The following is a 21783-nucleotide window of genomic DNA, read 5'->3' on the forward strand; positions in this document are numbered from 1 at the left end:
AATAAGCCCTGGTACAGGCTGGACTACACAGGGGGCTGGCACCGCTGAAATCAGAAAACTGCATGGGGATGAGAAAGAAATCTGAAGGATCAGTGGTTAAATCATAAGAGCACAGCGCTGGGACTCTACAATCCTACTCACCATTTTATGGTTTGTAAACACACGTGCATTTAATTGTAATGATTGCATTGTCTTACATAAGAGCCCTGCTTCTGATGTTGTTTTTTTAAAAGCATCTTAATTGTCAGGCTGTCAAATTAACACATGAAACAGATTACCTTACTAATGTTCTCACAGAGGAACAAGTGATTCATTTCACTCCTCTGTTTAATCTTATTGACAGCCATATTACATATTATTAAATCTTTTATTTTAAAATCAATCTTTCTTCATTGTTACAATTGTCCTCATTATGCATTGTTAGCATCATTGTTGCCTTGATGCCAAACCCCTCGGTAGCTAGCATTCTCCAACTGGAAAGAGAATGTGAGAAAAAAAAAAAAAAAAAAAATGAAAGCAGCAGTGCAGCTGCATCCAGTTTACCATGTGGGGTTGCAATTTTCCATGGACAGAGGGGCAGTGTACAGAAAGAGCAGATATATGAGTCAAGTTCCATGCATGTTTGAGGGAGAATCTGGCAGAGGACATCTACTTACCATGGAATCACACTGGCAGAGATTAGGGGGCCATCATGAAGGAGCCATAGAGGGTGAAGATAGCCAGGAGCTGCAGGGATAGAGATAGATGAGACGGAGGAACAAGGGGACCTGGCAAAAAAAAAAAAAAAAAAAAAAAAAAGGGGGGGGCACAGAGGGGTGGATGAGAAGAAAGCAAGTTGGGGAGCAAGAGCACCACTGGCTTGACACGGGGAGGATGGGGGGAAAAGCCAGAGATCCAATTAAAATCACACTTGGTCAGTCGGAGTCAACGCTGACACAGCCCGAGCCGAGTGCTGAAACCGTACTCGGAAAAGTATGGGAGCCGCACAGCGCAAGTTACGCAAGATGTCACGCATGGTTATGATGATGCATAAAACCAAAGACCCGGTGTGACAAAGCAGCCCACCCCCTGGTACACAGCTGGGGCTCAACCCGAGCATGGCATAACAGCTACCCAGGGGGCGAAGATAGCAATTCAATGGATCCCAAGGTGAAATGGATTTATTTACATTAAATTTATGTATACCCAGTTTACCCTGTCCAAAATGGCGCCTGTGCTTGTTGCTAGGCAGAGAGCGCGAGAGTAAAGATGGCGGCGGACAAGTGGCAAACTGGGAAGCGGAGGTCTAATCAGTTGTGATTACTGGGGGGAAGGGTGTGGCAGGGTTCAATGATGATGGAATATTACCCCGGCTTGGTCAGAACACACGATGGAAAGCTCCCATACTGTAGTCGCAGAAATTCACAGTTTAGGTTGCTGCCTTTTGGCTTTCTGCATGTCCCCACAGAACAAACGGATTATCAGTTTTCCAGATGCAAATACAGAAGCCTCTTTGAACACAAAATGATGTTTGATCACCTCTATTACCTTTTCAGTGGAGAGACCTACTATTTTTAGAAATAGAGGAGAAAAGGGCAGAATGTGACAGAGCATACAATAGTTGGGGTTTGGAAGAGGAGCTCTGAGATAGAAATACAGAATGTCTCTTTAAAATCGTCGGTGTTACAGTAGCACCAAAAGCATTTTGATGCAAGCTATTGATAAGACTGATAAAACAAGAGAACGTGATCTCAGAAATTTCAGTCATCGCGTCATTGAAGTACCCTGATCACAGCCAGCCCAGTTCACCTCAATTTACCTGAAGAAAGAGGCTCTTCACAGTTGAAATATTTGCCAATATCAGCCACTTTAAAGGATCCATCTTCGACCACGTCACACTACTTAACACAAAGCCTTCGGCTCCACAGAAATTCTTATCATTATCAGCCTGAGCAGAGCTGATGCAGCAGGTACACATCTGCAAAAACTAAAAAAAAAGAAGACAAAAAAAAAAAAGGATTTAAGCAGGACCTGTCCAGGGTGTAACCAACAGCCTCTTGTCCAGTGTCAGCTCGCAGTGGTTCCAGCCCCCCCCTCCATCCTAAAGGATAAGCGGGTATTAGCTAATGGATGGATGGACGGATGATTTACGCAGTTCAAACTGGTTGTTGTCTTATCAAAACTGAAATCCAGATACTGCAACTGGTGGATGGTTTTCAGAAAGATGCCTCATGGAAAGCTAAAAACTAAAATTAACTGCGGTCATACTCGAGAGGGATTTGCAAAATGCATCATCAAAAATATCTGACTTTCTAAAAACATGTATACCCATGAGCATCACGCACAACATACACTTTTAACCAGCACGCAGAATGCATAAACAAGTTCATCACAGCTTTGCACCATCTCGAGAACAATTACACTGTAAGCACATAAAACGTAGGCGCTTACTTTGCATGTTTTCACAGAGGATTAAAACAGTTTTCCTTTACAGTTTTAGAAATACAGAAGAGTGGATGTTGCAACAAAAATAATAAGAGCGGCTTGTAGGTTTACCCCGCTTTTATTTCGTCTCACAAATAACAATCAAACAACAGCACCATAATCAAAGTCGTCTGAACTCTTAACGATCCTAAAGCGCGTTAATATGGTTGATTCTCATGCAGTCTTGGAGCGTTCACCCTCATGTATTTTTGTGGCCATCCAGACAACTGCCCCTTCATCAAATCCATTCCCTGGAATAAAGAACATCCTTGTTGCCGCTAGTTAGCTGTCAGGTCTCTGTAAGAAAATATTTCAAAGATATGTAAAATGAATGCACTTTTGACCTGATTTCTGTTTGATATGTGTGAAAGTAAATTGGCATATATAATGCCAGTCATCATCCACATGTTTAATGGCATAAAATGCTGACTTCCACACGTATAGGTAAAATGTTTAAAGCTTTGCTCCTGGCAGAAGCCTTATTCATCATAATTGTGACCCATTCGACCTCCACAATAATCAAGCTACTGCAGTATTTCCTGAGTGGGACAAGGACACTCATCTTTAGCTACACGCGATTAAAGTCCCATTAACTGTACCTCAGCCTGGTCATTTGGCTTCCCATCACTCTGCTCTTCATGCAGGTAATATTTCTAGAGAGGGGTGTAATTATTGACACAGGACACAAAGTGTAAACTGAGCTGCATGTCAAATAAAAACTCACTACAGATGAGTTTAACTCTGCACCGGGATTAGTTGTGAAACTAAATTCAAGCTCTGCCATGGCTTCAAACAGACATCTTCTCAGCTCGTCTCTCCAAAATAATGAGGTGTTTGATGAAATTTACATTCCAGAAGGTACAAAACAACAACAACAACAACAACAAGCAAACATGAGCAAAACTAACATCTCTCTCTTTTTTTTTTTTTTTAACTTTTCTTTGCAACTTTTTTAACTTTTATCAATAGCCAAATGAAACAAAACAGCACATATCTGTCCTCTCTGAGTGGTACTGGCATTTCTGAACAGTGAAATCTGTTAATTCAGACTCAAAGTGAGGAACTCGAGAAGCTTTGAATGTAAAAGCCTTTATGGGGTAAATAAAAGCTTTCCGTTTGTGCTATGAATAAAACAATGGCAGGAATACTAATGGCCTGTTTAGTTATTAGTGTTTGCACAATCCAATATTTTGCGGCTGCACGGGTCATATTTGTGTTTGCAGCTTGCTGACCTTCAAGGTGACGCTTTAGGGTTTGTGTGTGTGTGTGTGTGTGTGTGTGTGTGTGTGTGTGTGTGTGTGTGAAAGGAAAGACGCACAATAGTGAAAAGTGATTAATAAGGACAGAAAATAAGCAAAAGTGTCCAGAAGCGGAAGCAAAAGGCACACGAAGACGTGCTCATTGATAGACAGAATGCGCGTGACCTCGTGGCAAATACACCTGTAACCCAAAAATCGCACGCATGCATATGGCGCATTACAGAAAACTAAAATCTGATTGAAAAGGAAAACGCTCTTAGATTGACAGAAGGCCGTTTGAGCAGGAGCTTTTAGCCATTTTTCGTGAATTTTAGTTTATCACGTTACCGTTCACTCACAGGAGATTTGCCTCAATCAAACTAGTTTTACACCTTTGTGTTAAAGGCCTGGTCAGTTCCTGACGACTGGAAACCCTGAAAAAATCTGTGCGTGAGAACAGCCTATGGTCCAGGCGGTGCATTAGTTTGCACAAAACAGCAAACCTAAATATGGCGTACTAGAAAATTTAAAAAAAAAAAAAAAAAAAAAAGAGCAAAAAGCTTGAGTTCGCGATGGAAATGCATTGATTGGGTTTAACCACACACGCCCGATCAAAGAGAATATAGACACTTTAATAAAATATAGAATACATAATTAATTATACAGTAGGCTTATGTACAGTTGAACTGTATGCTGATTAAACGTTTTTAATAGTATCACGAACACTGGTTTATGCTCACACTGGTCTTACTTGGCACAGAAATGTGAAATATACATACAATACAAACAAGAATACGAATGTGTAATGAAAAGGGGGAGAAAAGAGAAACTTAATCAAGGGGAGGAAAAAAAAAAAAAAAAAACTACTGAGCCTGGCAGTATCTTAATTACAGACAAATCACGCTTCAGGCCCATCACGCAGGCTTGTTAGGTCTCAAATGTAACTTGAGAAAAGATCTTTCATATATTTATTTCATCTTGCGACATACATAAAGACATGAATAATGCTTTAACCTTCCCGACATACATTACAGTACCTAGTTTACATTCAACAAAGACCCCTACACTTAGGGCTACATTCAGCAAGACGTTTCCTCTCACTCTCCAGTAACAGCCTATAAGTTCAGGAGACTCAACACGCAGATTTCCATAAACTCCTTTGTCATTTTTTTTTTGTCTCACTTGAGATAGATATCTTTAATAATTATGCAACACAGCGAACAATTCGGCATATACACTTTGTTAAAGTTCCTACAAGCCAAATTCAACCAAACAGGCCTCACAACGACAAATAAAGCTCGCCACATTTCGCAATTATGCAAGATTTCAATAGGATGACTCATGACGTGTCACAAAGTATTTGATACAACATTCACAAAAATACAGAGTAATAGAGATACAGCTGCAAGTTTTATGATGGAACATGAAAAAATAGGCCCCTCAAAAAAAAAGAAAAAAAAAAAAAACTGAACTCGCTCGCATGAGTCCCAACAGGAACTCAGAGGGACGGGATGTTGTTACATTGCTTTGGTGGGAAAGAGTCCACGTTGCTGTGGCATGTGTACCATCCATTGACGATACTTTTCTGAAAGGGAGAAGAAGAGGGGAAAGTCCTTGGGCTCTGGGCAAACGTGTGACCTGTCTGGCCGCAGGGGTACTGGGAGGGCTGGGACCTGTAGCTGCCTCTCTGGAGCAGCAAAGGGTCCAAGAGGGGCTGTGACCTGTGCGTGGAGTAGTCCAAACTGCTGTCAAACGTGTGATGGAAACGTGACCTCAGGGTCGAGTCGTCTCGACTCTCTGGGGACAGGGGGATATCTTGAGTGGAGGTGGGGGGATGAGGGGGACTGATCTGGGCTCCATCCGGGACTCGGGTTGACCTGGCCTCCGCAATGTGACCCCCATCACCAGGACGCGCGTCACCGCTTTTGGCGTCGTGGGCCTTGTTGCAGTGCAGCTTCATGTGCTTTCGCAGGGAGCTCGGGTGGGTGTAACACTTGTCGCAGCCCCTGACCTTGCACATGTAGGGTTTGTCACTGGAGTGCACGTGAGAATGTTTCTTTCTGTCGCTGCTGTTCGCAAACCTCCGGTTGCAGCCCTCGAACTCACATTTAAAAGGTTTTTCACCTAAACGTGCAAAGAGAGAAATGGCGGCGAGTTATGAAAATTCTTCACAGGCCCGTGCATGCTCTCCCTGCACATATATGCTAATACTGATGCAGCCCAGGTTAAATGAATGCGCTGCTTATAGCCATGTTGAAAAAGTGCTGAAAGTGATCCTAGAAACCAAAAATGCACATTCAGGCTTCAGTCGACACTGTGAAATGACTATGTGATGTTCAGCTGTCAGTGACACTGCAAACACAGAGCCGCTTTTCAGGCCACATCGGGCATGATGATAAATATTTAAAAATGCCAAGTTGTGCTAGCATAAATTGCTAATGTGCAGAAACTTTCAGCAACTTCTTAAATTGCAGAGTTCAAACTACTTGCTGAAACTTTGGTGCAGCCCAGATCGCAACAAGTGAGACACCTCGTCTTCTAAATCAACAAGGCTGCAGTTAAACATGCATTAGATCAGCACGGACCTGCGACAGCCACTGCAAAGATTTGTTTAAATGGCATTACCGTGCACAGAATGAATTATGGCTATCAAAATGCTAATTGATCCTCTACCTCAAAATTGCCTGCAGCTGCGCACTGTTCCTACACACTGATGCAGCGGACAATCAGAAGAGCCGGACTCATAAATAAATGTTGAATAGTTTCTCTTAAATTATCATTCTTCATCTTAACGGATGGCTCTGACTGAGTGGAAAAAAAAAATCCTGACATAAATTATGTCTAATTATCAACACACCACGCATGTGCAGTTGCGTAATATCAAATGTCATTAAGCGTCCTTTTTCTCCTACTGTTCTCCATCCTTCCATTAGTAGAACACCAGAAGTAAAAGGGGGCGCTTAATAAATATATTTTTCCTCTCCGGCCTCTTTTTTTCTGAGGGTCCACTTCATTCATTAATTGTATGTCCAATTTTAAATGCCACCATTTCGATATAACTGCAACTCGTGAGATCACGTTTATACTGCAGCGTAGTAGTGTGTGAGGATAAGAATAAAATATGACGGCACAGTAAATCCCTTTTATAGAGGATATTAGAATCTGCGCTCAGATCAGGGGCACGGAGCGGAAAGCCCCAAAGAAAGCCACCGTTTTAAAATGAAATGCATTTTATGACATAATTTCACAGCGTTGGGACGTGTAACAGCCAATCAAAGTGATGGGAATTAAAGGAGGATAAGGCCATAAATAAGGCATCTTTTTTTAGAAATGTGACTCATTTTGGTTTACACTGACAATTATCTCCTTTTGCAGACTGAGGTCATCCGTCTGCTCACCTTTATATTTCCTGCTGTAGCACTGTGTGATGTGCTGTGTTCCTGAGCACAGGAGATGAGTCCCTGGGAGGCAGAGCAGCGTAACGGCTACGTCACAGCTCTCCGGTGTCCCGGCATTTATTTAATAATTTCACTGAATGAAGTGGGAGAGGCACCCAAACCACCAGGCCTGCAGACTACACTCGTTTGTAACTGGCTTACTACTATTCATGTGTGGCTCCTGCATGGAGCCTGTACACGCTGCTCTCCTGCACACCCGGGCAGTAACAGAGACGGCGAGAAGCAGCCAGAGAAGCTTTGCACAACACTTTTTTTTCTAACAATGTAGGCCTAAAAAACACCAGCAGCATCTAATGTTAATTAAATGAATAAAAATAATAATAACAATAAAAGTGATAATAATAATAATGATAATAACGCGACAGAATTATCAAACTTCCATAATCAGTTTCACTAATGAAAAATAAAAAAAAATGTTCACACAGATAAAGAATGCAAAACTGTAAAAATATATATATAAATAAATAAAACAGTTCGACAAGCTGAAAATATTGACCACATTTTAATTAAAATTTCACCCATCAAAATATATTATTATTATTATTGTCATCATTATCGTCATCATTATTATTATCAATTTGTGTTGCAGTATGACGATTAACTAACCTGTGTGAGTCCTCTTGTGGATTTTAAGATTTTCTGATCTTGCAAACACTTTCTCACAGCCGTGAAAGGGGCAGGGAAAGGGCTTTTCCCCTGTGTGGACTCTGACGTGGTTCACCAGCTTGTATTTGGCTTTGAAAGGCTTCCTGTCCCTCGCACAGTTCTCCCAGTGACAAACATATTCAGAGTGCTCTGGTCCTCCGACGTGCTCCACTGTCACATGGGTGACAAGTTCATACATGGTCCCGAAGGCTCTGGAGCAAGGCAGCTTCCCAGCCCCCTCTTGGCCGTCACTCCACTTGCACACCAGCTCGTGCTTCACTGTTTGTTTGGAGCACCTGAGGAAAGCGTCGCCTCCTCCACGCTGAATTGCCATGTTGAGGGGTTTGTACAGACCCAGGAACTGTGTGACAAGTTGCTGGCTGTTTCCCTTGGGGTTGATAGCCTGGCCATAAGGGTGAGTCCGGGTGAGGAGGTCGCCAGGTAAACCCAGCATCATCTGGCTGCCGAAATCTCGAGATGCGTCGGTGGAGGCATGGGCCTGCTCCTGATAACTTGTGAAAAAGGCATGGCTTCTGTTGTCCCTGCAGCCAGGAAAGTCACGATACCTTCCAATCCCGCCATGTTGGTTAGCTCTTGATGCCAGTTGATCAGTGACGGGTGGCATGCCGGCTCCAGAAAGATTGGCTCCAATGATAATGCCCCTAGGGCTGTGCTCTAACCGGTGGCTGGGGTATCCAGAGTCTGAAAAATTGGGAACCGAATGGTCAACATATGCACTGGACCTCGTCTCGGGGTAGTCTCGCAAATTGTGCGAGGGGCAGAGTTTTAAGGAACTGCCAGTGGGGTGTCCCATGTGCTCTCCTGCCAAAGGTGGCAGCACCACGCTGGGTTCAGTATTGCTCTCCCCGGGGTTGACGCAAGAGAGAGGGCAGCCACTAAACCTCGAAAGGCTTGTCATGTTTTGTTGTGAGTTTGGCTATGAGTTTGCAAAATCAAACCAATGCAGCACTCAGGATACACCTAGAAATTCAGTTTCCATTTCCCTTGTTTGTATATCATCTGCATGTGAAATTCTTGGCCGTGAACTTCGCAGAAGTAGGAACCAGACTCAATTTCGTTAAAGTTGGTGTGAGTCCCATGCCGTTCACTTTGCCCTCTTGATTTGTGGCAATAACCGTGGTAGTAAAAATGCTTCGAAACAGGCCATGGTGCAATATAAAAGCACAGCAGGCAAACCTGCTTTTAAAAAGGGAGCTTTGGGATTGGTTGGAATGCGCTGTGATTGACAGGCGCTGGGTTTGTTTTAAAAGGGACACGCAGGCGTTCGCTGCACGACTCCGTTTTCAAATATCGCAGAGAAAATGCTTTGAAATGTGCCGCGATACTCGCAAATATTGCTGCCTCTTTAACTTCAGGCGCCTTCTCGTAAGACCCCTTTCTCTAAATCTCCACATATGAAAAATGGAAAGGTTAATGTGTAATACTAATCATCTGATAAAAGCCAAGTGATTAAATGCAGACATGAGCGGAACACAGGACAATCACAGCCCATCTACCGTCTTTTATTTCACTGGAAATCTTGCCAAAGCAAATGTCCCATTCCTGCCCTGCAAGAATAATAGAGAGACTGGCCACTGCGTGTCCGGGCCAATTACTGTCAAGCATTTTGAGTGGAGTGCCACATTTGAAAACAGTGAAAGTTACAGCAAACTGACTCTAGTAATTAAATAGGTTATTTGAAATAATTAAAAATGTTAATAATGCATGTGTGTATCATAAGCCTGTGTGATCACACCGCTGAAAGCAGTGTTTTCAATGTAATATACAAGTTATAAAGCTCTCTTTGAGGTAACAGTATCTTTATGCTACACTTTAATTTTTAGAAACACACATTTTTGTAAGGGCACAAAATTACTGTTTGGCCTCGTGTGCAAAGAAAAAATTAAACTTTGATAAAGCAACAAGTAGTTCTAGTCTACATGACGCTCCGGGCCACCAACATATCACAGACTCACATCATAATCTTATTGGAAAAACTTATTTCACACAGATATTTCCCAGCAATGTCTTGCAGAAGACTGTAGAACATGATGTACAATTTATCTTTGAGCCCATGTGAACCATTTCTATAGATAGACCCTCTCTCATTAAGATGAAATAAATTAATAATCACCCAGAGCGCGCACGATGCGTCATGCAGGCTATAGCGCACACGTAAAATTTGGTTACGTAAAATGTAAATTATAAAACGCGACAAACAGCAGTGGAATAGGCTGCACTGTTCCTGGGAAACTCAGAGAAACTTTCTTACTTTGGGGTGCTGTGAGGACAGCAGCTTGGAGCTCTGCTCTCTCCTGTCGTGCAGCACGTATTCCTGCACTTTGACGTGGATCTGATTCTATCAGCGCATTTCCCTCTACCTGCACCAGTGTGGCCAAATTCTTTTATCTGTTGCTTTTATTTAAATGTGCGCGGCGTGGCGTATGGGCTCCGGACTGCAGCTTATAGGTTTAAGGTGAAAATCCTCCTTATTTCGAAAGTGTGGAGCTTGTCTGAATTTTCAACTTTATACTCTCTATGAAAAAAAAAAAAAAAAAATGAAAAAAAGAAAAATTCCTTTTTCCACATTGTTATGCTGACGTCACCTGCAGAGACAAAGCAAGGGGCCCACTTGACATTAAATGCCGCAAAATAGCAGACAGGCCCCGAACTGGCCTAATTCCGTCATGATTGTAATGGACGCTCATGTTTGTCAACCTTTAACCCGATGCATTTCCGAAAATGACTCAGGGTTGAAGGCATATAAACCGAAAGTTCCCAATCTGTCATTCAGGAAGCATAAAGGACAGACAGACCTGCGCCCCAAATGATTCCAGGTCCTCATTTGCAACAGGAGGGCAAAACAACAGAGAGGACTGTGTAGAAAAACTGCACTTTTAATGATTTAACACCACACGCCGATTCTATGAGGCTCACCTCCTCAATAACACAATCACACAGTGAGGCCTGTTTGATAAACTGCAGATTATGCTGTAATATTTTGCATGAAGATTATTTCAGTGCTCATAACATCTACATTTGCTCAAACGTTCAAATGGCCCTTAATGTGCTCATAACTTAATTAGACTCCAGCCTAATAAGCAGTTTTCCATAAATTACATGTGTATTCTTTTCTCTGTAATGCAGGATGGAAGTCCGGTAATAACAACATAATCAGCTAAATGAGTGTAAGCATTTAATTTGCAAATTTATATCTTTAAAATGTGTAAAATAAGTTAGGAACAATTTTAACTCCATTAGTTTTATTAGTATTAATGTTGGAGTTGTCAGGTTAGCTTCATAGCGATGAACAATTAAATTCTAAGAGTAATGGCGAAAACGCAAATATGCAATTCAGTTATTTATTACTTATCTGAGGACTTTATCATGTTACATCTTTCCAGTATTGTTTGTTAGATCTGATAAAATATGGCAATAATGTAACAATTTAAATTTGGAAGCTGCACATGAACGTAAACACAACTTTTAAATGTTAAAATATCTACATTCGAATACATTTTTGGTATTTTGACATCTGCAGTCTCTTCAAAACCTTCAGCTCTATGAGTCCGGTCAGCTGTGTGGGTTGCCTGACAGGCCAGGCAAAATCCTAGTGACTGTTGCATGCAAAATATCACTCCCAACAATCAAAACACTCATGTCAGGGAATACTTTTACATCCATAAGGCTCAAGTCACCCTCAGCACAGCAAATGTGGAGCGAGTGATGGACAAAGACGATATGCAGAGATGAAAATAAGCAGGATACAAACGCCACTTAGACGACCAGAGCTACACTTTGACACCATATGGCAGACTGGACTGAAATTCAGCAAATTTGATGTCTTAAACCGCGGATGGCGATGAGCAGAATTCTCTCAAAACGTGCACATCAACCTTTGGGAAAACTATTCGCACATAAATATACACGTTTATCCATAATACACCATATTCCAGTCTGCATAAGAATCAGCAGGTGTTACACTGCAAAAAATAATACAGGGAGGAGAAGAGAGAGCACAGAAATATTTAATCAAGTATCCAAATCTGTGTGTGATAAACAGACACAAAGTTACTGACATATAACGTAGTGCAAACAGGAAAGGAAAGCCTGTGTGTGTGTGTGTGTGTGTGTGTGTGTGTGTGTGTGTGTGTGTACGTTTAAACAACTGCAGTGTGGAGTGTGCTGAGACATTATAATTGATGAGTAATGGCAGCGCACAGTCTTGCCATGACTTTATGAAATTTAGATGAATTAACAGGTTTGGGATGAGTCCATTTGCAGACAGATGCTCCAGTAAATCACAGCAAGAAGTCAATTAGTCCTCTCCATCAGCCATATGAAGGCAAACACCAAGTACTGTAGCAGTCACTCAAGACCCAACTGACCATATAATCTATGAAATATAGATGGCGATCTGTGCAGTTATTGTTGTTGGCTACTGTGAAGAAGCATAAACCTGTGGTGATTTTCAGGAGGCAAAAGCAGGATGACAAAACACCTCTGCGACTGCGTTTCTCCCAACATAAAAACACAAACAAACATAAAACAAACACATACGCAGCACAAAAATATGCCCGATAGCGTTGAGGCACAGTCAAGCATTGCTTTGTGAATTTCCAAATTACAATTAAATTGTCATTTGTCATCTGTGACAAAAAAAAAAAACCCTTTGTCATTATCAGCTGCTATTCTTGCACAGAAATCTAAATCAGCATTCGACAGAGGCTACATTTGTTTGAAAATACAGCACATTTGTAAATATTTGTTTCGTGGGGACACTAAGCTTTGAGAAAAAAAACGTGGATGCAATTGTTAGGTGCATAAATAGCATTCTCGCTGAAACAAATGTGAACCAAAATGGCATCTTATTTTAGTCTGAGAATGTATGAAATCTTCTGGATTATGGTGTGAATGCAGAGCAGAGCCTGAGAATTCATGCTTTTGTGGGATCCGCAGAATGTGAAAATGTTGTGGAGAATGCATCTAATGCAGCACACAGATCACAGCGATCAGGTTTCTTAACAAATGAAGGCACGGGCGCAGTCTGAGAGTTGGGATGTGTCACATTCAACCACAGCAAAAACCTGCAAGATCATTCAGAACAATGTCCACTTAACCAAATCTGTGTCAGTGGGTTACACTGACCGTTTGCAGTCTGTTTAACACGCAAATACAGAAAACGCATTCATATACAGTGGTATTTGATAAATGGAGCTAAGGCTGGACGATGGTTCCGCCATTGTTTTCGGAAGATGAAGATTTCACTTTTGTCTGGTCACTATTGAGTTAACTTCAAATCCACAAACTTGTCTATAGCACCAGCGGCCTGAGCCAGCCAAGCATAGTGTAGGCTACAGGCCAGACAATGTGGACTGAAAAAAAAATTACTCCACTGAGCTGCAAGAAAAAACCCAGAAGACTGGGCTGCTATAGGCCAATTTGTTTATATAAGAAGACAATTATCATGCATCTAGGTCATTTATCAAATTATGCACTGAAATATCTCTACAGCTACTGACTCCAACAAGTCTAGTTAGAATAAATGTATAAATGTGAGTTGTTTACCATTTAGGCTGATGGTTATGTTCTGCTCTTTTCCAACAGCATGGGCTTACTGTCACAGAGGTATGCACACTACAATATTGTGATATTTTAAGGTAACGCGCATGCTCAGTTAGAGGAAGATTATGTTATAACCAATGGGCTATTCCAACGCCCAATGAGGTAATCCCAGCAGAGATAACTAAATCATCAAATTATGCTGAATATCCCGCTATAATTTAGCACGTTGCATTACGCCTACAGTACATTTAAGTCATCATTAACGATTTTTCAACTGTGTCGGACATTTAAACACAGGCCTGGATGCATGTTCACCTCATCATTTCATGCAATTAAAAATTAATTTCTCTAAAGATTAAATAAATCTATAATATTGTGTGATTGCAAAACCAGAGAATATAACTGTCCAAAATTGACCAGAATTAAACAATTATGTAAGTGGGAAGAAAGAGATGAAAATGTCACTGAGCGGAGGGCGGCATGCTCGAGGAGCGGTGTAAAGTATTTTGGGGGAAAATGGCTGGTGTGAGTGAGACAAACGGTGAACAAAAGTGCAGCTCTATAAGAGGTCTATAAAGCTGCCTTCCCCCCTCTTTTAAAGTTCCTCCTTTTTTTATTGTCCAGTAAAAAAAATATATATTACTAATCCGCCAAGGCAGTCTCCTTTCAGGCCATAAGACGCACAGAAAAAAAAACTTAAAAAAAAATAATAATTTCACACAAAATCAGCTAAAATTCTTGCAATCCTGACCATCTATGTCTGTTCTGATGCTGGGAACAGACAGACAGTCAGAAAATGCGTGTTTAAAACCCCCCACTCGTCTAATTCCACGTTTGCAAAAAAATTAAATAAATAATAAAACATTCAATAAACGCCTGCACACCAGAGGAGACCTGCAGTAGCTTTAAATCTAACTCTCGAGCAACAGTTGCTTTACATTAGGCCTTAGTTGATGACAGCTCCGCTTTTTTCCCAGCGAGAGCTCAGTGCCTACGCTGCTGTTCTGTCGCTCACAAACATTTGTGACTCATCTAAACCATGTTACTTAATTATTTCATCGTGATAATACGGCTGCAAATACACGGCACATAACCTTAAGTGGCGTTATGGAGCCCTCGCGTTTCAACAAGCCAATAAAATATGGAGGGAATACAGGAAAACTTAACGGGCTGCTTGTCACTTGTGAAAGTTCACAAAGGTCGCCATAAATCTCATACTGCAAAACTGCAAAGGCAAACTCTGTCAACTGTGTGTGTGTGTGTGTGTGTGTGTGTGTGTGTGTGTGTGTGTGTGTGAGAGAGAGAGAGAGAGAGAGAGAGAGAGAGAGTGTGTGCTTGTGCTCCACAGTGTGTGCGTTCGTGCATGCGCATGCTGTGTGAGAGTGTGTGTGAGAGTGATGGGGGGAGTAAACTGTGTGTGAGAGAGAGAGGGAGGGGAGAGAGAGAGAGAGAGAGAGAGAGAGAGAGAGAGAGAGAGAGAGAGAGAGAGAGAGCAGCTTACGGAGGAAAAATAGATGAAGTGAATCTCATTCGTCGTTTTGCTTCGAGATAAGTTGCTGAGGTTATGTACAAAAAGCGCAAGTGTTGTACTAATGTGCACGACGGCCATAAAAACACACACATACTCTCTCTCTCTCTCACACACACACACACACACAGAGGTACGCAAGTCCTCCCAACAATTAAATTACCATATGAGTAACAGGCCGAAGAACTGAGCAGGCTATGTTCACTTCAAGAAAACCAAATCCCATGCAACCTCCAAAGGCTAAATGTAATAAAGTGCAGATTTACACACTTCCACAGCACACAGGCCCACCTCATGCCCCCTGTTACTGACACAGACAGACGACGGATAAGTTAGAAAACTCACCTTTTCAATCTATAACTCTTTTCTCGAGGAAATGTTCAGGAGTGAATGCGGTGGGATGAGGGCGAAAGCAGAATGAGGGACTGATTTGAAGATTTTTTTTTCTTTTTCTTTTTTTTTTTTTTTGGTCCAGATCCCCTAAAATAAAGAATGTGAGCTCCTTCCTGGGACAGATTGAGGGGGAAAGGATGTGAAAGGCTTGGAGTTAAAAAGCGCCGCTTGAAGCACTCAGCGCGTCTCTGAACTTGATCAGATTTTATGTGTCCTGCAGCGAGTCAGCGGCAGCCCTGTGAAAGTTGCTCAATGGCACGAATTTTTTGGCTGAGCGAAAAAATCTCAGGATATTACAATTACTGCCATCTTTCTTTCTGTCTTTTATTCCTCCGTCTTACACCCTATAGAGCTTTTTCAAAAAAAAAAAAAAAAAAAAAAAATGCTCCCCCCTCCCCTTTCAAGCGGCTTCAAGAAAGGCAGATTTTGGAGCTGTGCCAAGTACATTCAAGTTTTCGGTTAATAAGAGCAAAACTGGTCATATAGAGAGAAAAATAACAGAGATAAGTCAATGGTAGAAGACATAGATAGATAGATAGATAGATAGATAGATAGATAGATAGATAGATAGATAGATAGATAGATAGATGACAGTAGTTTCTGTTTTTTCAAATATACAAACTTGGCTTCAAAGTGTATTGAAAAGTTTTTTAACCACCAAATATGACAAACCAAGTACATTATACGTCGCAGAATAACTTCGTTAACACAGTTTCTGTGAATTAACTCAAGCGGTCCACTAAAAGTTTGAGCGGAGTCTGGCTGTTAAAAAGCTGCAGTAGATATTGTAGCTTGCGTCGATTATTTATTTTTGTTTCTTATAAAGCTGTTTGGGGGGTTTCTTGAGGAGTGTAAATCACGTAAGGCTGCGTGAGACGTGCGCTACACATAACGCATAACGGGATCTGCGCCAGGGTGCTCCGCTATACCTGCAAAATAATGCCTGGAAGAGCCAATCAAATGAACCCAATTGAGACGACCTGCCATCTTCAATACCAAACCGTGCCAATCACCAGAAATCTAGCCAATTAACACCCTCCTTCGCAGTCACGTGTCAGATGGGTAGCTGAGCGCTGATTGGCTGTCGTAGCACTGCCTCCCGAGTTCATTTATGTTCTGGGAGTGAGTGATTGACTTTATCAGTCCAAGGACATCATCCGCCTGGAAAGGGGGGGAAGTTTGATCCTCTTTCTCACGGATCGCAGTCAACGGGAGTTTTTTTCCTCCCAACTCTTTACGCATAGGATTTTTCCCCGTTTTGGCTTGGTGTGTTTTTTCTATTTTAGGATTTTTTCGCAAAACGTGGTAAATCTCGGCGCGGTGTCTGCAGCTTGCGCGCTTCGCTAAACTGGATCTTAATTTTATTTTCGGTTTTCTTCCTGTCTCCTAAGTTTGCTTCAAGCTCATGACTATGCTTCTTGATAGCGGTCCGCAATTTGCATCGTTAGGAGTGGGGGGTTTCGGGACACCACGGCATCACGAAATCGGGAACAGAGACGCGAGTCTGGGACTGAATCCTTTCAGCGATTCCTCCCACTCCGCAGCCTTCAAAATCAGCCCGGTGGCTCACGACATCGCCTCCAGCCAGACATCAGCTTTCACCCCGCAAGCCACTGGATATGCGGCTGCCCTGGGACACTCTCACGGCGGGCAGGTGGGCTCGTACGGCGGAGGAGCGTTCAATTCAACACGGGACCTTTTCTTCCGGAACCGGGGTGTTGGAGAGTCAACAGCGCCGAGCGCCCAGCATGGGCTCTTTGCAGCTTCGGCGGGGAGCCTCCACGGGCCGCCCGGGATCCCCGATAACCCCGGACATCTGTTGTTTCCAGGACTTCACGACCAGGGGGTGAGCCACACTTCACCGAGCGGACATGTAGTCAACAGCCAAATGCATCTTGGCTTACGCGGGGACATTTTCGGAAGACCTGATCCGTATCGTCCGGTCGCCAGCCCTCGGACGGACCCCTACGGGGCTCAGCTCCACAACTACAGCCATCCTATCAACATGAACATGGGGATGAATGTGCCGACACACCACGGTCCAGGGGCCTTCTTTAGATACATGAGGCAACCGATTAAACAAGAATTATCCTGCAAATGGATAGACGAAAACCAGATGAACAGACCCAAAAAGACTTGCGACAGGACTTTCAGCACCATGCACGAGATGGTCACTCATGTGTCCATGGAGCACGTCGGCGGGCCCGAGCAGAGCAACCACATCTGCTACTGGGAGGACTGCCCGAGAGAAGGGAAATCTTTTAAGGCCAAGTACAAACTCGTCAACCACATCCGTGTGCACACGGGCGAGAAACCGTTCCCATGCCCGTTCCCCGGATGTGGGAAAATATTCGCCAGATCGGAAAATTTGAAAATCCACAAAAGAACACATACAGGTAGGCACCAGCAGCACCGTGCAGTGGCGTGCGTAAAATAACCTCAAACAAGCGGGTCTATCCTGCGTAGAAATGGTGTCTTAGGCATTGTTTCAGAGTGCTTTAAAGAAAGAGTGTTTTTGTTGTTTACAAGAACCATCTGAGAACTTGGGCCCGCATTTAGCGTGTTCCCAAAATGTTGCTAGTGCGGGATTATTTCTAAAAACACTCATGAATTAGCGTTGGCTCAATAACGCAGAAAATGTGCTTCTTGTCCAGCAACTCTGTGTCTTAACCTCCATTCATCCCTGTAGCTTTTAGGCTAAGAAGTTGCGTGTGACATAAACAGACACTCCGCTCACTTATCAAAGTTTAGGTGCATTAGCTGCACCACAAAGGCTGTTTAAGGTCTCTCACGCTCCCTGTGCGTCATATATAGGCTGCAGTTAGATGAAACGGTTTCTGGCTGTGTTAATATTCTCGCCCTTGTTCATCTATGGCTTGGTGCAGAAAAGCCCTGTTGATTCAGTGTTTACTATATAGGGGCAGACGCACAGAGCAGGCCGATAGTAGCATGAAGGAGCAGGCCTCGTGAATAAATAAAGCCTGACAGAGCTGTGTGTGTAGTAGTGGAGCTGTATCCATGTCGCCCCGAAAATGTAGGTTACTCTGTTACAGACACTTTGCATCTCCGAGCTGCGGGTTTACAGGTGGTGTTACAGTGGGAGTTTGTTTGTGCGGGCTATTCACGCTGTGTGTGTGTGTGTGTGTGTGTGTGTGTGTGTGTGTGTGTGTGTTTAATCCTGCAGGTGAGAAGCCGTTTAAGTGTGAATTTGATGGCTGTGACAGACGCTTCGCCAACAGCAGCGACAGGAAAAAGCACATGCATGTGCACACATCAGACAAGCCATACATCTGCAAAGTGTGCGACAAGTCATACACACACCCCAGCTCTCTCAGGAAACACATGAAGGTAATTAATGTCTTCATTACTCCTTAAACACATTAACACACGCACGCACGCACGCTCTCTCTCTCTCACACACACACACACACACACGCCACCCCCCCACCTCCTCTTCCTCTGCCACAGACAGAGGCCACACAACTTCGGGTATTTCTTAAGATGTTATAGGACTGTCTGCAAAAAAAAAAAAAAAAAAAAAAACAGCATTTAAGATGCCATTTTGTCTATTTGTGACACTTGAACTCTTAATCCGGTAAGCAGTAACTGCCATGCTTTGCTAGATTCACAGCTGCCCTTTTGCCTTGTTTAAATAAGTCACTTGTCTTTAAAGAAACGCGTTCAAATGGTCTCTTTTCACCAGGATTTTACTTTGAGGTAAAACTACATTTTCAGACACGTTAACGGCGCATTGAGTGGATATTTTTTGTAGTGTAGAAGTTGCCGTGCCTGTTTCAAGTTCGCTGAGTGTTTACTGTTATAGTTCCTCCATAAAACAGAGTTAATCCGCATTTAAGTCCAACTCCCTTCTAACCAAGCCACTTTAAACGCGCTGTTAGGGCATAAATATGACTATTACGCGTCAGTCTCACTCATCGTTTACGTTGTTTTTTTTTCCTGCAGGTACATGAGTCTCAAGGATCTGAATCGTCTCCAGCAGCAAGCTCTGGATATGAGTCGTCCACACCGCCCGTGCTGGTCTCAGCCAGCACTGAAGACCCGACAAAAACACCGCCGTTAGCCGTACAAAACACGTCTGGTCACAGCGAAGGACTGGCACCCAACTTTAATGAATGGTACGTTTGAAGTCAGAAGAACAAACCCTCTCTCAAATGTGGACCACGGGGTTGAGGATCAATGAGGATAAAAACCTTAAAAACTATTCCTGCTCACTTTACACACACACTCACACTCACTCACTCAAACACACACACACACACACACACACACACACACACACACACACACACAGTCAGACACACACAAATGGGATTGGGACAACAACAACAGGAGATGAGAGCAAACGCCAGCACCAAGCAGGCCACGTCCGTTCTCAGGATCACGAAATTTGACTTTTATTCCGCAGTTTCGAGGAAATCAGATAAAAATCACGACTAAATAAACGTAATACTTTCTCAGTATAAATAAATGTTTCCTTTTTTTTATCTTTTAGTTTACAGATTTCAGGAAAAAAAAAATTGTTTTATTTTTCATTTTATGTATTTTCTCAAATTTTTATTTAAAAAAAAAGAATAAAAAGGAAGATTATTTCACGCTGTTTTATATGACGGTGACGCGCTACTGTCGCCTCTTCAATTGATTGTTGGAACTTCAAACAGTCTTAAGAAACGTGCCAAAGTCTTTGTCATGAACTTGAACACAGAAAAAAAAAAAATCCTAAATAAATATTATACTCGTGAATGTATTTCCTTGTTTGATGGGGTCGAATCTATTGTCAACGTCCGTTTTCAGGTGGAGAAATGTGGTATTAGGTTACGATTGTTACCGTTGAATATAACGTTGCCTTTTGTTAATACCGTTGTAAATACATATCCATGATGCCATATTTATCAATTTGTAATTTAATTATGGGTATAAGTTCTGAAACTTAAATGATATTTATGGAAATGTTTTCTAACAAGAACTGTACAGTTTTGGTCATAACCAGCTTAACATTGAACAAATGATAAACTCTTAAAGCTCCAACATCGCGATTGTATCCTTCTGTTTTGTTTTGGGTTTTTTTTCCTCCTTTCTTTTTAACCAATAGGCCTACATGTGTCTTATTTGGATCGAAGAAATCATCTATATGAATATTATGGATTTGTCTATATATAATGCAGATATTTCCGTCACTTTTATTTTGTTTATGAGACCATTGACATGTAAATCATTGACTTTGTAGAACTGAGTTCAGTTGAGCTGAGAAGCTATAAAACGGTTCTGTTGATATCTTTATTTTTGGTTAAATTTAAAACTTTTTTGTGTATTTTACTTTTATAGGATCAGAAATAGATGTCAATTCGTAGCATAAACTCAGTATTGGGAGAGAAAAAAAAAAAAAGAATAAACCCATCAGCCTATTGCACTCCTATACAGGTCTTAGACGAGTGTGTGAAGTTCATGATTTCCAAATCAAGGTGACAGCATTTTGAGTATTTCAAATTCGGGTCAAGCACCCAAATATATGCGCCAGTATGGCAATCTTTATAGTTCCAGCAATGTCTTTGTGCAAGTATGTTTAAATGTGTGCATCGGCAACAATGGAACTGTCACAACACAGTATCTTCAAAAATAAAAAAAGTTTTTTGTCTGTCAGCTTGCATTGTTTTAAATGTAATTCTTCTGTGAAACTAAGCGTGTTATTTGTTGTGGTGTTGCATATAGAGCAGTTTGATTACACATTTGCTTGTTTTGTGTGAATAACTTGTCAAGATGACATTTTTTGTGTTTAACAAAATTTAGTGGAAGGAATTCTAGATCTATGTGGGTTTGGGGGGGGGGGAGGGGGAGAATACGTTCAGTGGCAAAAAGAGTTACAGCATTGCATTGTAACCTATTCTCAAGAATTAAATATTATGCATACACAAAGTATATTGTACTCATATGAGAACAATTTCAGACCACCAGCACTACTTTTAAAATAAAATGTAAAAAAAACAGTACCTCGTGACAGTGATATATGAAATAAGTTTATTTAAATAATTTAAGGAATATATGTTTTATATGCTATTTTCTATACCTTAATTTAAATGAAGTACTTTTTCTTATTCCCACCACCTTTCTGCCCCATGTCCAGAGGTCAGAGAAAAAAAATATCTGATGTATAAACACAGCTAGAATGTGATGTTGTAACACTTTCTGGGAGAAATGGGTCACACTCCAAGTTATTCCTGAAGAGCAAAAATGTTTTACTGATGAACTGTGTCACTGTGCCACGTTGAGGCAAACCATGTTACAACAGCAGGCCTATGCGTTAGCCTATTTAGCTACCAGAGGCAAAGGTTCCTTGTACTTTTTAGGCTACTGTATGTTGGTTGATTTGTTTTACCAACTATTTATGAAGAAATGTGAACGGAAATTTTGACTGAAATTAAAAAAACATTATGAAAAGCGACTTACAGACTGCGACGTTGATTATTATCACCATGTT

General features: G+C 41.8%; 2 protein-coding genes and 1 long non-coding RNA gene across 5 annotated transcripts in view; 1 reads left to right on the forward strand and 2 right to left on the reverse strand.

The window, feature by feature from the left end:
- Positions 1-21783, reverse strand: part of LOC143325789 (uncharacterized) — an 87730-nt gene that overhangs the window by 24757 nt on the left and 41190 nt on the right. For 2 of the 3 annotated variants that reach the window (XR_013077572.1, XR_013077571.1), the window contains exon 4: positions 657-726. This is a non-coding gene — a long non-coding RNA (uncharacterized LOC143325789). Of the gene's footprint in view, positions 1-656; positions 768-21783 lie in introns of all 3 variants that reach the window. The other variant, XR_013077570.1, reaches the window with a different exon arrangement.
- zic6 (zic family member 6) lies at positions 4313-9730 on the reverse strand. The gene is made up of 2 exons (XM_076739103.1): positions 7766-9730; positions 4313-5825 (listed from the first exon to the last, which is right to left on the reverse strand). The coding sequence occupies exons 1-2, from the start codon at positions 8721-8723 to the stop codon at positions 5200-5202; spliced, it is 1584 nt and encodes a 527-aa protein (XP_076595218.1). The 5' UTR covers positions 8724-9730; the 3' UTR covers positions 4313-5199.
- On the forward strand, positions 16420-21747 carry zic3 (zic family member 3 heterotaxy 1 (odd-paired homolog, Drosophila)). The gene is made up of 3 exons (XM_076739104.1): positions 16420-17686; positions 18475-18638; positions 19254-21747. The coding sequence occupies exons 1-3, from the start codon at positions 16696-16698 to the stop codon at positions 19434-19436; spliced, it is 1338 nt and encodes a 445-aa protein (XP_076595219.1). The 5' UTR covers positions 16420-16695; the 3' UTR covers positions 19437-21747.

Source organism: Chaetodon auriga, chromosome 9, assembly GCF_051107435.1.
Source record: "Chaetodon auriga isolate fChaAug3 chromosome 9, fChaAug3.hap1, whole genome shotgun sequence".
NCBI lineage: Eukaryota > Metazoa > Chordata > Actinopteri > Chaetodontiformes > Chaetodontidae > Chaetodon > Chaetodon auriga.